This window comes from Leucopleurus acutus (assembly GCF_964270905.1).
Source record: "Leucopleurus acutus genome assembly, chromosome: 11".
NCBI lineage: Eukaryota > Metazoa > Chordata > Mammalia > Artiodactyla > Delphinidae > Leucopleurus > Leucopleurus acutus.
The window spans coordinates 53,781,519-53,795,770 of record NC_139152.1 but is presented as its reverse complement, the minus strand read 5'-3'; the positions used below and the strand labels follow the sequence as shown (position 1 = coordinate 53,795,770).

At 38.9% G+C, this 14,252-nt stretch overlaps 1 protein-coding gene across 2 annotated transcripts in view; it reads right to left on the bottom strand.

The window, feature by feature from the left end:
- Positions 1-7,227: 7,227 nt before the first annotated feature.
- The window catches only part of HELB (DNA helicase B), a gene marked incomplete at its 5' end in the record, with an annotated part of 42,491 nt that continues 35,466 nt past the window's right edge, over positions 7,228-14,252 (bottom strand). For both annotated transcript variants that reach the window (XM_082850149.1, XM_082850150.1), the window contains 2 exons: positions 7,228-8,256; positions 13,366-13,860. In XM_082850149.1, coding sequence (XP_082706275.1) covers positions 8,152-8,256; positions 13,366-13,860 — 600 coding nt within the window. In that variant the 3' untranslated portion in view covers positions 7,228-8,151. The remainder of the gene's footprint in view (positions 8,257-13,365; positions 13,861-14,252) is intronic.

Here is a 14,252-nt window from a genome sequence, read left to right as displayed (position 1 = left end):
GGGAAAACATGAAGCACATTAATATTTGCATTATAGGGTTGCCAGAAGGAGAAAAGAGAGAAAGGGCCCAAGAAAATATTTGAAGAGATAATAGCTGAAAACCATCCTAACCTAGGAAAGGAAACAGTCACCCAAGTCCAGGAAGCACAGAGTCCCATGGAGGATTAACCCAAAGAGGAGCACACCAAGACACACTATAATCAAAAGGACAAAAATTCAAGAGAGAATCCTAAAAGCAGCAAGGGAAAAGCAACAAATAACATACAAGGGAACTCCCATAAGCCTATCAGCTGATTTTTCAGCAGAAACTCTGCAGGCCAGAAGGGAGTGACACAATATATTTAAAGTGATGAAAGGGAAAAACTGACAACCAAGAATACTCTACCCAGGAAGACTCTCATTTAGATTTGATGGAGAAATCAAGCTTTACAGACAAGTGAAAGCTAAAAGAATTCAACACCACCAAACCAGCTTCACAACAAATGTTAAAGGAACTTCTCTAGGCAAAAAAGAAAAGGCCACAACTAGAAAAAAGAATTATGGAAGGAAAAAGTCCACCAGTAAAGGCAAACATACAGTAAAGGTAGGAAATCATCCACACACAAAGCTAGTAGGGAGGTTGAAAGATAAAAGTAGTAATATCACCCGTATCCACAATAAGCAGTTAAAGGATACCTAAAACAATTAGATGTAAAATATATCAAAACAGTAATAGTGAGGAGAGGAGAGTACAAATGCAGGGTATTTAAAATGCATTTGAAATTAAGAGAACAGCAACTTGAAACAATCAGGTACGTATACAGACTGCTATACAAAAACTTCATGGTAACCACAAACCAAGAATCTATAATAGATAAACACACAAAAAAGAAAAAAGAATCCAAAATAACACCAAAAATAGTCATCAAAGCACAAGAGAAGAGAACAAAAGAAGGGGAAGAAAAAGACCTACAAAAACAAATCCAAAACAACAAAATGGCAACAAGAACATACATAGCAATACTTACCTTAAATGTAAACAGACTAAATCCTCCAACCAGAAGACACAGACTGCCTGAATGTATACAAAAACAAGACCCGTATACATGCTGCCTACAAGAGACTCACTTTAAATCTAAAGACACATACAGACAAAGTGAGGGGATGGAAGAAGGTATTCCACAAAAATGGAAATCAAAAGAAAACTGGGGTAGCAATACTTACATCAGACAAAATAGACTTTAAAATAAAGACTGTTACAAGAGACAAAGAAGGACACTACATAATGATCAAGGGATCCATCCAAGAAGAGGGTATAACAATTATAAATATATATGCACCCAACATAGGAACACATCAATGTATAAGGCAATATTAACAGACATAAATGAGAAATCAACAGTAACACAATAATAGTGGGGGACTTTAACACTCCACTTACATCAATGGACAGATCATCCAGACAGAAAATCAATAACGAACCACAGCCCTTAAATAACACATTAGAACAAATGGACTTAACCCATACTTTTACAGCATTCCATTCAAAAGCAGCAAAATACACATTCTTTTCGAGTGCACATGGAACATTCTCGAGGATAGATCACATGCTAGGCCACAAAACAAGCCTTGATAAATTTAAGAAAACTGAAATCATATCAAGCATCTTTTCCAACCACAACACTATGAGACCAGAAATCAACTATAAGGAAAAAAACTGCAAAAAACAAACATGTGGAGGCTAAACAATATGCTACTTAACAACAAATGGATCACTGAAGAAATAAGAGAAAAATAAAAAAATACCTAGAGAAAAATGAAAATGAAAACCTGATGATCCAAAACCTATGGGATGCAGCAAAAGCAGTTTTAGGAAGAAAGTTTATAGTGATACAAGCTTACCTCAGGAAACAAGAAAAATCTCAAATAAACAATCTACCATTATGCTTAAAGCAACCAGAGAAAGAACAAACAAAATCCAAAGTTTGTAGAAGGAAAGAAAGCATAAAAAATCAGAGCAGAAATAAATAAAATAGAGACAAAAAAAAATCAATGAAACTAAAAGCTTGTTCTTTGAAAAGACAAACAAAATTGATAAACCTTTAGCCAGACACATCAAGAAAAAGAGATGGAGAGCCCAAATCAATAAAACCAGAAATGAAAAAGAAGTTACAACTGATACCACAGAGATGCAAAGGATCATAGAAGACAGCTATGAGCAACTATATGGAAATAAAATGGACAAACTAAAAGAAATGGACAAATTCTTAGAAAGGTACAATCTCCCAAGACTGAACTAGGAAGAAATAGAAAATATGAACAGACCAATTACCAGTACTGAAATTCAATCAGTAATTTAAAAACTCCCAACAAAAGTCTGGGACCTGACGGTTTCATGCGTGAATTCTACCAAACATTTAGAGAACAGTTAACACCTATCCTCAAACTATTCCAAAAATTTGCAGAGGAAGGAACACTTCCAAATACTTCCTGAGACAGTGGTCTCAGACAAAGATATCACAAAAAAGAAATTACAGGCCAATATCACTGATGAACATAGATGCAAAAATCCTCAACAAAATACTAGCAAACTGACTCCAACGATACCTTAAAAGGATCATACACCATGACCAAGTGGGATTTATCCCAGGGGTGCAAGGATTCTTCAATATCTGCAAATCAGTCAGTGTTAACAAACTGAAGAATAAAAAGCATATGATCATCTCAATAGGTGCAGAAAATGCTTTTGACAAAGTTCAACACCAATTTATGATAAAAACTCCAGAAACTGGGCAAAGAGGGAACCTACCTCAACATAATAAAGGCAACGTATGACAGACCCACAGCTAACATCATATTCAACAGTGAAAAGCTGAAAACTTCCCCTGTAAGATTAGGAACAAGACAAGGATGTCCACTCTCACCACTTTTATTCAACATAGTTTTGGAAGTGCTAGCCACAGCAATCAGAGAAGAAAAACAAAGGAGTCCAAATTAGGAAGAAGTAGAACTGTCACTGTTTGCAGATGACATAATAATATAGAGAGTAAATCCTAAAGATGCTACTAGAAAACTACTAGAGCTCATCAATGAATTTAGTAAAGTTGCAGGATTCAAAATTAACATACAGAAATCTGTTGTATTTCTATACACTAACAATGAACTACCAGAAAGAGATATTAAGGAAACATTCCCATTTACCATCACATCAAACAGAATAAAATACCTAGGAATAAACCTATCTAACGAAGCAAAAGACCTGTACTCTGAAAACTATAAGACACTGACAAAAGAAACTGAAGATGACACAAATGTAAAGATATACCACGTTCTTGGATTGAAAGTATCAATATTGTTAAAATGGCCATACTACAAAAGGCAATCTACAGATTTAATGCAATCTCTATCAAATTACAGAACTAGAACAAAAAAAATTTTAATTTGTATAGAAACACAAAAGACCAAAACAGCCAAAACAAGCTTGAAAAAGAAGAACAAAGTTGGAGGAATCATGCTCCCTGGCTTCAGAGTATACTACAAAGCTACAGTCATCAAAACAGTATGGTACTGGCACAAAAACAAACACATAGATCAATGAAACAGGATACAATGCCCAGAAATAAACCCACACACTTACAGTCAATCTACGACGAAGGAGGCAAGAATATACAATGGAGAAAAGACAGTCTCTTCAATAAGTGGTGCTGGGAAAACTGGACAGCTACATGTAAAAGAATGAAATTAGAACATTCTCTAACACCATATACAAAAATAAACTCAAAATGGATTAAAGACCTAAATGTAAGACCATATTTTAAAACTCTTGGAGGAAAACATAGGCAGAACACTGTCTAACATAAATAGCAGCAATAATTTTTTTGGATCTGTCCCCTCGGGTAGTGAAAACAAAAGCAAAAATATACAAATGGGACCTCAATAAACTAAAAGCTTTTGCACATCAAAGGAAACAAAATGAAAAGACAACCTATAGAATGGGAGAAAATATTTGCAAATGATGTCACTGACATGGTATTAATTTCCATAATATGCAGACAAGTTATAGAGCTCAATATGAAAAAAAAAAAAAAGAACCCAATCAAAAAATGGGCAGAAAACCTAAATAGATATTTCTCTGAAGAAGACATACAGATGGCCAACGGGCACATGAAAAGATATTCAACATCGCTAATTATTAGAGAAATGCAAATCAAAACTACAATGAAGTAATCACTTCACACCGGTCAGAATGGCATCACCCAGAAGTCTCCAAATAATAAATGCTGGAGAGGGTGTGGAGAAAAGGAAACTCACCTGCACTGTTGGTGGGAATGTAAATTGATGAAGGCACTATGGAGAACAGTACGGAAGTTCATTAAAAAACTAAAAATGGAGTTACCATATGGTCGAACAATTCCACACCTGGGCATATATCCAGAGAAAACTCTAATTCAAAAAGATACATACATCCCTATGTTCATACCAGCACTATATACAGTAGTCAAGACATGGAAGCAACCTAAACGTCCATGGATAGATGAATGGATAAAGAAGATGTGGTATGTATATATATATATATATATATATATATATATACACACACACACATATATGTATACAAACACACACACACACATATATACATATAATGGAAGATTACTCAGCCATAAAAAAGAATGAAATAATGCCATTTGCAGCAACATGGATGGACTTAGAGATTATACTAAATGAGGTCAGACAACAATAAATATTATATGATATCACTTACATGTGGAATCTTAAAAAATAATAGAAATGAACTGATTTACAAAACACAGACTCACAAAGAAAACAAACTTACGGTTACCAAATGGGAAAGGGGTGGGGATGGATAAATTAGGAGTTTGAGATTAGCACATACACACTACTATACATAAAACAGATAAGCAACAAGGACCTATTGTACAGCACAGGGAACTATATTCAATATCTTTTAATAACCTGCAATAAAAAAGAATCTGAAGGGCTTCCATGGTGGCGCAGTGGTTGAGAGTCCGCCTGCCAGTGCAGGGGACACGGGTTCGTGCCCCTGTCCGGGAGGATCCCACATGCTGCGGAGTGGCTGGGCCCGTGAGCCATGGCCGCTGAGCCTGTGCATTCGGAGCCTGTGCTCCGCAACGGGAGAGGCCACAACAGTGAGAGGCCCACGTACCGAAAAAAAAAAAAAATATATATATATATATATATATATACTATGTATCTATAAATATGGATAACTCAATCACTTTGCTTTACACCTGAATCTAACACATTGTAAATCAGCTATACTTCAATTAAATAACAGCACAAAACTATACTCTGAAGCTATAAAACGTTGAAAGAAATGAAAGACATAAATAGAAAGACATCCCACGTTTATAGATCAAAAGACTTAATATTGTTAAGATGGCAATACTCCCCAGATATATAGATTCAACACAATCCCAATCAAAATCCCAGTTGGCTTTTTTGTCAATAAAATTGACAAGCTGATCCCAAAATTCATACAAAAAGCAAGGGACCCAGAAGAGCCAAAAAGTCTTGAAAGAGAGGAGTAAATTGAAGGACTCACATTACTTGATTTCCTTTTTCTTTTTTGGCTGTGCCGCACAGCATGCAGGAATCTTATCTTAGTTCCCTGACCAGGGATTGAACCTGCACCCACTGCAGTGGAAGCGTGGAATCTTAACCACTGGACCACCAGGTAAGTCCCCACATCTGTTGATTTCAAACCTGCAAAACTAATGAAGACTCATGGTGCTGGCATAAGGACAGATGTTTGGATCAACAGAAATAAACCCTCACATTTATAATCAACTGATTTTTTGACAAGGATGCCAACACAATTCAATGGAGAAATAGTCACTTCAAGAAATGGAACTGGAACAACTGGAGAGCCACATGCAAAAGAATAAAGTTGGGCTCCTACCCCACCATATAAAAAAAATTAACTCAAAATGAATCCAAGAGCTCAATGTAACACCTAGCACTATTTAACTCTTGTAAGAAAAAATAGGAGTAAGCCTTCATGACTTTAGATAAGCATTGGTTTCTCAGATGTAGCACCAATAGCACAAGCAATAACAACAACAAAAATACACACACTGGACATCATCACAATTAAAAAATTTTGTAAATGTTTCTAATGAGACTGGTATGTAGAATATATTAAGAACTCATACTCAATAATAAAAAGGAAAATAACCCGATTTTTAAGTGGACAAAGGATCTGAATAGACATTTCTCTGAAGACACACAAATGGCCACTAAGCACATGAAAAGGTGATGAACATCATTAGTCATAAGGGAAAAGCAAATCAAAACCATTATGTCACTTCATATCCACTAAGATGGCTATAATTAAAAAGTCAGATAATAACAAATGCTAGAGACAATGGAGAAACTGGAACCCTCACACACTGCTGGTGTAAATATAAAATGGTACAGCTGCTTTGGAAAACAGTTTAGCAGTTCCTCAAAAGGTTAAACATAGAGTTACCATACGACCAGCAATTCCATTCCTAGGTATATACTTAGAAGAAATGAAAATATATACCCACACAAAAACTTGTACACAGATGTTCATAGCAACGTTAGTTATGATAGCCAAAAAGAGGAAACAACCCACATGTCCATCGACTAATGAATGGATAAATTCAACATACCATATCCATACAATGGAATATTTTGTAATAAAAAGAAATGAAGGCCTTCTGCCTCACTGCACTACTGAAAGCAGGATGGGTCATGAGCAACTCTACTAGAGCTACCTGCAAAAATTCAGCCAAGGTTCCTGATCTCGCCACATCAGCTCAAACCAGCATGGTCTGATCTGGAAATATTACCTCAATATATGCCGCCAGTTTTTCCATCAGTACACGAAAGATATAGGCTTCATCAAGCTGGATAAAATGACACTCCTTGAATGGATTATCCAAGACATACACCCAATAAAAGAAATAATGCTAGTTCTTTGTACATAATTTTTTAAACTTTGAAAAAGGGAGAGGGATGAAGCACTGTTACATGTTACAATGTGGATGAAGTCTGAAAACATTATTCTAAGTCAAAGAAGTCAGTAACAAGGGATCATATATTGTATGATTCCATTTATATGAAATGTCTGAAATAGGCAAATCAATAGAGACAAAATTGATTAGCAGTTCTAGGGCTGAAGCGGAAAAGGGATTAGAGCTAAGAGGTACAGGGTTTCTTTGGGGGATGATAAAAATGTCCTAAAATCAATTGTGGTGTTGGTTGCACAATTCTGTGAATTTACTAAAAGCCACTCAACTATGTAAACGGGTGAACTGTATGTGAATTATAGCTCAGGAAGGCTATTTTTAAAACACTGGGATAACAGGTAAATTTTTCCTAACTTTTTCTTTTACCATTTAATAATAAATTAAACTCAAAAAAATCAAATCACTGAGGAAAACGAATTTTTCAAAGTGGAATATCTTTAAAACAATATACTCTCAGAAGAAATGATAACTATGTGACATGATAGACATATTAGCTAATGCTACAGTGGTAATTATATTGCAATATAGAAGTAGTGAATCAACATGATGCACACCTTAAACTTACCCAATGTCCTATGTCAATTATATCTCAAATTAAGAAAACAAAAACAAAACCCAATGTGCTTCCAGCTCAGCGGGCATTTCCAGGAAAATGTACCAGGTAGGGCCAGGCAGCAGTGATGGAGCAAGTGGCAGCCTTGCGAGATGACCACTTTGCAGAAGACACAATGTCCTAGAATATGTGTCAATAATTTAAGAGATATAATTACAGTTTATCTTTACCACTGCTTCAACCCAATGGCAAAGATCACCCACAACGATGATGGAAATTAATAAGGCATTATTCTAAAAATAAAACACTTTTAAAAATACAGAGGTTTTTTAAAAAATATATATAACATATTTTTCCCTCATATATGACCAGTGCTGTCAGTTCTCCTGATGACAGATGTCAAAATCACTAAGGTTTTCTTTGATGAAATGATTTTAAAACATCTGCTAACACAAATGCCTTAAAATAAAACTCCAGTTAATAGACATCCTCTTTTGTCTTGATCCTTTGAAGCTATGATGTTCATTTTGTGTTGAATGGAAAAAAATAGACAATTACTTTGAGCAATCTGAAATAAAACTAAGTTTCCTGATTATTTGTAGGTTTGAAAAGTTGCCTGGGGGTTAAACTATTTAGTCTCAAATTCTGAAGTTTAGAAGACACTTGTGGAGATGATTCTTCCACCTGTTGGAACAACAATAAAAATAAAATTAATTTTATAAAAATATAGTCAGTCTACCCTGTGTAATTCTATTCCCTCTGAGTGCTTCTCATACATTTTCCCACCCCGTGGAAGCCTGGAGCTTTATTGTTGGAACAACAATAAAAATAAAATTAATTTTATAAAAATATAGTCAGTCTACCCTGTGTAATTCTATTCCCTCTGACTGCTTCTCATACATTTTCCCACCCCGTGGAAGCCTGGAGCAGACCACAGCCATCAGCTGTCATCCTGCTTTTGCTCACTGTGGTAACGCCACTACCCACTTCCAGGACTGGCATGTAGAAGTGACTGTTTGCTAACTGAGTACATACATTTAATTTCTAAAAGTGCGGACAGGGTCCACTACATAATTTAGCAGTGCAAAATTAAAATGTGGGCCCCTTGTTCAAAAATTAAGAATTTCAAGATGACAAGCAGAGAACATTATAACAAGCATGGGTTCCTTCTAAGCACGAAGCCCTGTATGACTGACTGCCCAGCCTGCACGTCCACAACGCCAGCTGTAGGTGTGGTTAAGACGATACACTGCAAGTACACCTTCAAGTATACTCTTGGTACTGTTAGTGATTCCCAAGCACCAGTCAATGGACCAGTACCGTCATGAAGAAGATTCGCCACCACAGGGAAAGAGAAAAATTAGCAAAATTCAACTCATCATTCATCATGCTAAATCTGTTCCATTTAGAGGTCGGTGATGGTTAATTTCATGTGTTAACTTGGCTAAGCCACAGTACCCCGATATTTGGTTGAATAATACTGTTCTAGACGTTTCTTTGAAGGTATTTTTTAGATGAAATCAACGTTTAAATCAGCCGACTGAGTAAAGTGGATTACTCTCCATAATGTAGGTGGGCTTCATCCAATCAGCTGAAAGCCTTAACAGAAAAAAGACTGACCTCCCCCCAGGAAGAAGGAATTCTGCCAGCAGACTACCTTCGGAACTTGAAATGCAACATCAACTCTTCTCTGAGTCTCCTATCTGCCAGCTCACCTGCAGATTTTGGACTCTACTAATACCAGCCTTCACAATGGCATAAGCCAACTCCTTAAAATAAATTCAGATAGGTTAAATTAAATAGCCCAGATAGATAGATAGATAGATAGATAGATAGATAGATAGATAGATAGAGACACACCCTATTGGTTCTGTTTCTCTAGGGAACTCTGAGTAAGACAAGGACTTTCTTTATTCAGGGACTATGTAATTATGTCTTTCCTAGCTTTTTTTATTTTTAAGTAAAAATGTCATTTTCTTTCAAAAACTTCTGGAAATCCTGCTTTGAACATGATAAATTTTAGCAATATTTTACACATATGTTTTTATTTTAAGGGTCATTTTTGTCACCCATCCCTTTTTTTCTTTGATGGTGGGAGGCTAGGCAAAAGGAAAAAAAATAATCAGGTCAACATTTTCTTTGAGGACTTTTCTCCAAACCCAAAGCTATTAATTGACAGAAAAGCAAAAGCTTTCTTCTAGGAGGGAGGGGCTCAGGTATTTTAGTCATTGGTATTTGTAGAATCTCAATACTGGTTTAGCCCTTATGTAGCAATACAAATGTGAAGGATGGATATGTGGGCAGCCCTTGTCATCGAATTTGGTCTTTCACAAATGACACATCTCAATGCATCTGAAAGTCTAGAATTACGAGACAAAGAGGTCCCTAATTTATAGAAGTCCCGAAGCTTTGAATTCTAGTTTCCTCATTTCTAGGGATTCCTGTAAATGCCATATACTTGTGGCAAACCTTGTGAGAAAACTCATCCTCTTCAGTTAGAGGACTTTGCTTATACTGCTGCCATCGTGCAGTGGGAACAACCCACACTGGGCAGCCCCCCAGTGTCACTCTGCGCTCCAGACCTTCAGGGACATTAGCCTCCCCCGGAGCTTAAAAGCTTTGGCAAGCTCAAAACTGATGATGAATAGTGCTGCCAACTTCTCTTCGTACCATCCTATAAACCATGATTCCCCCACCCCATGTTGGTGCTAAGAAATAAAAAGCAAGAAACTTTTAGAAAAAGACTCTTTCCTTGGAACTGCTTCTGTTTTCTGCTCCAGGTCAAAAGCTTTATTTAATCCCAGGGTCTTTGTAAGAGGTAACATAGTTAATTAAAAAAAAAAAAAAAGATGCTTTGTTGAGATGGAAATTCCATCTCAGCAGAGTTGATCTCGAGTACTGAATGAAACTTAGAATCAGCGTGATCCTACTATTTTGAAGAAGAAAAAAAGGGCAAACTTTTTTTCTGCTATGTCCACTTTTATCACCTTCTTTTTTATGGCTGAGTAATATTCCATTATATGCGTGTGTATACATATATGTGTGTGTGTATACACACACACACACACACACACACACACACACACACACACACACACCCCACAATGTCCCCAATCCTATCTAAGGGAAACTCCTCTACTTATGCTCTGGATTTTCCCATCTCACCCACTTCAGGACTCCATTCCTACAATTATCCCCTCTCTCTGAATCATGAATTTCTTGTTTTCCATTGGACCATTCCATCAATACCCTAGGATGCTTTAATGTACCCATCCAAAATAAATCAATCAATAAATCCTTCCTTGACCATGAGTCCTCCATCCAGATACAGCCCTATCTCTCTGCTCCTTTTCATAGCAACCTTCAAGAACCCTGCCTCTACTGCTTCCTCCACTCTCTCACCCCCTAGCCTCTGACCAGTCCACCCTAGATAGACTTTTGTCCCCTCCCACCACCCTAGTCTTCCTTTTCTCTCACTCATACTTCTTTTCAGTCACCTTTGCCAGTTCTTCCTCCTCTGCCAGACCTCTGAAAGTTAGGAGAACCCCCAGAACTCAGTCTTAAGGCCTCCTCCTCTATCTGTGGCATCTCCTGAAATTAACCCACCACTATATGCTAATGACTCCTAAATGGACATTTCCCTCTCTAACTTACCCTGAGGCTCTAAACTTCTCTACCAACCACTGCCTTTCTCAACGAGTCCACATATACATCTAATTAATAACTTAAACATAACATGCCGAAAGACAACTCTCCACTTCCCCAAACCCAGTGCTCCTATTATCTTTCCCATCTCAAGAAATGGCACTACAATTCACCAAGTTGCTTCAGGCAGAAATCCAGGAATCGTCCTGGGTCACTGTTTGTTTTATCCCCTCACATCCCATCAGCAAGTCAAATAGACTCCATCTCCAACAGGCATCAAGAATCCAACCACTTCTCATCACCCTCGCTGCTCCTTCACTGCTCTCCCTGGGACAACCCTGACTGGTCTTCTTGCTCCCACCTTCCTTTCCACAGGTCACTCTCCACAGCAGAGAGACGGTTGTCAAGCACACATCATACGATATCGCACCTTTGCTTAAAGCTCTCCAATGGATTCCCGTGGCAAGTAGGATAAAGTCCCAGCTGCCTCCTGTAGTTCTGCCTATCTCTCTGAGATCATCACATTTTCTCTCTTTCTCATTCGCTAGGCACACTGGTCTCCCTTCCCCTTCCAATAAGGTCATTCCTCCTCAGCTTTGCATGTTCTACACCCTCTGCCTGGGATGCTCTTCCTCAGGGCCTCAACCGGCTGGCTTCTTTGCATCATTTAGTGCTCAGCTCACACGTAACCTCCTCAGCAAGGACTTACCAGACCACCATGGCAGAATAGCACCTCCTGCCCCCCTATTCCTACCGACCATGCCCTACCTCATTACCTGTATTTTCTTCATAGAATCTTTCTTGACCTGAAAACTCTTCTGTGGTATGGATTGCCTATGACCCACCGGTACAATGTAATGGCCATGAATCCAGGGACCTGTCTGTTTCTCTCCCTCCAACATTTAGATCAGTGACTAGCAGAGGAGCTATGTTTTTTGGGGTTTTTTTTTCAAATGCTGAAAGAGAGGAGGCAGAGAAAAGGAGGAATCCAAGAAAAACCAAAAGGAAGAGATGAGAATAAGTTTGGTTCAGTTGTAGTGAATGAATGAAGACTAGATTGACTAAAGAAGAAAAAAAAAAAAAGGAATAGTGGGAAATAAATGAAATGATGCTGGGAAAGATGGAATCGAACAGAGAAAGGTCTCAAATGCCAAGCCAGATTGCCTGGAATTTATGCAGTAGGAACTAGGGAGCCACTGAAGCCACTGAACCTCTGAATGCCCAGTGCCTGGAATGCAATGGACAGCTGAAAACTATTTGTTGACCAGATCACCAGTGCAAAGGTGACAGCTAAAACTGAGAGAATGGGATCAGTTCTCAAGGGAAGGAAGTCCTGAGCCTGGGGGGAGATGTCTCCAGTCAGAGGAAGGGAAGCAAAGGAGGGAAGACATGAAGGGGAGACGAGACAGAGATGGAGGGGAAGTGTCAGAGGGAAAGGGAACACTGAAACCAAGGGAAGGAAACGTGGCAACAGCAACTGCAGTTAAAAATGTTAACTGGAGCTTCCCTGGTGGTGCAGTGGTTGAGAGTCCGCCTGCCGATGCAGGGGACACGGGTTCGTGCCCCGGTCCGGGAAGATCCCACATGCTGCGGAGCGGCTGGGCCTGTGAGCCATGGCCACTGAGCCTGCGCGTCCAGAGCCTGTGCTCTGCAACGGGAGAGGCCACAACAGTGAGAGGTCTGCGTACGGCCAAAAAAAAAAAAAACACGTTAACTGTCAGGGGGGAAAAGTCCAGAATGAGACCTAAGAAAAGGCCTCTGAAGTTGATAAGATGACTGGCACCAGCCACTTCAATGGAGCTGTGGGGATAAAAATGGGACCATGGCCTGCAAAAGGAAGGGGAAGGTGATGAGGAAGACGAGGAAAGAAGATGCAGAAAGACTAGGAAGTTTCTCCTGGCATGCCGCCTCCACCAGTCCACTGACGCTGTCCAGAGTGCTAGCCTCAAGCAGAGGGAGAAACATCCAGCCAAGATCAAGCTAAGATCCACCAGGATATATAGAAATAGAGAGGAAATGGGACAGAGGTGACGGGAACACTTGTTTTTTAAGTCCTGCAGCACTATGTGGCATTAACAAAAGTACACAGTCATTTATAAGCACACTGAGGCCAGCAATATTTAAATAAAACCTGAACATCAGTCCTACCATAAGAATTTTGTTTGGACTTGAAGTGGCATTCATGCAACATGTTCTCTTGGACCCTCTCGATTGTGATGGATCCTCAATCGTATGCACTTCATCAGGTGAAGATAATTTCCATCCTTCAGCAAAGGCAAACAGCGTGTCATCAGCCACAGAGGCCCTCCTTCTGGGGACGTAATCTGTCACCCTGTCATCTGTGGCTGTAGGGAGTGGGGATGCTGATGGACGTGTGCTGGGTCTCCTGCTGTCTTCAGAGCTCTTTGATGGGGAAGCAAACTCTGCTGGAGATGCACAGCTCTCGGAGAGCTTGTTTTGCAAAAAATGTTTTAAACGAGTTTTTCTGGGAACACTGTTTTTCATAATTGCGCTCCGAAGCTGAGACTCTTCTGCAATGACGTACACTCTGCAGCGGCCCCGGGTCACCGCTGTGTACACGTGCTGCCAGTGCTGGCGGCCCGCCTTCCCAACCACATACACGACTGTCTTCTCCTCTGACCCCTGAGGGGAAATAATGCACGAAGGAGATTTAATACTGCATAATGGGTTCATGTCTCTGGAGAGTCTACAAGGGCAGAAAGGAGACAAGTCCTCAAAGTGCTCTCAAGAGCATTCTACCTGGCCAGAGTATTCAAATGAATGCATCTGATCGGTTCCATTTTATTCATTATCCTGGATTTCCCATTTTCTAATTACGCTGCTAAGTTTGGGTGTCATAGATCCAAAACTGGCATGTAGAAACCCAGCAATAAACTTTAAACTGCACGCAGTGCTAAATCTTCCTTAATAAAAGAATTTGAAACGGCTGTATGGGCTTTATGTATAGATGTCTTACTCCACTGTTACTTACATAACAAAAAACAGACACCTGAAATATCTAATAATAGGAAATA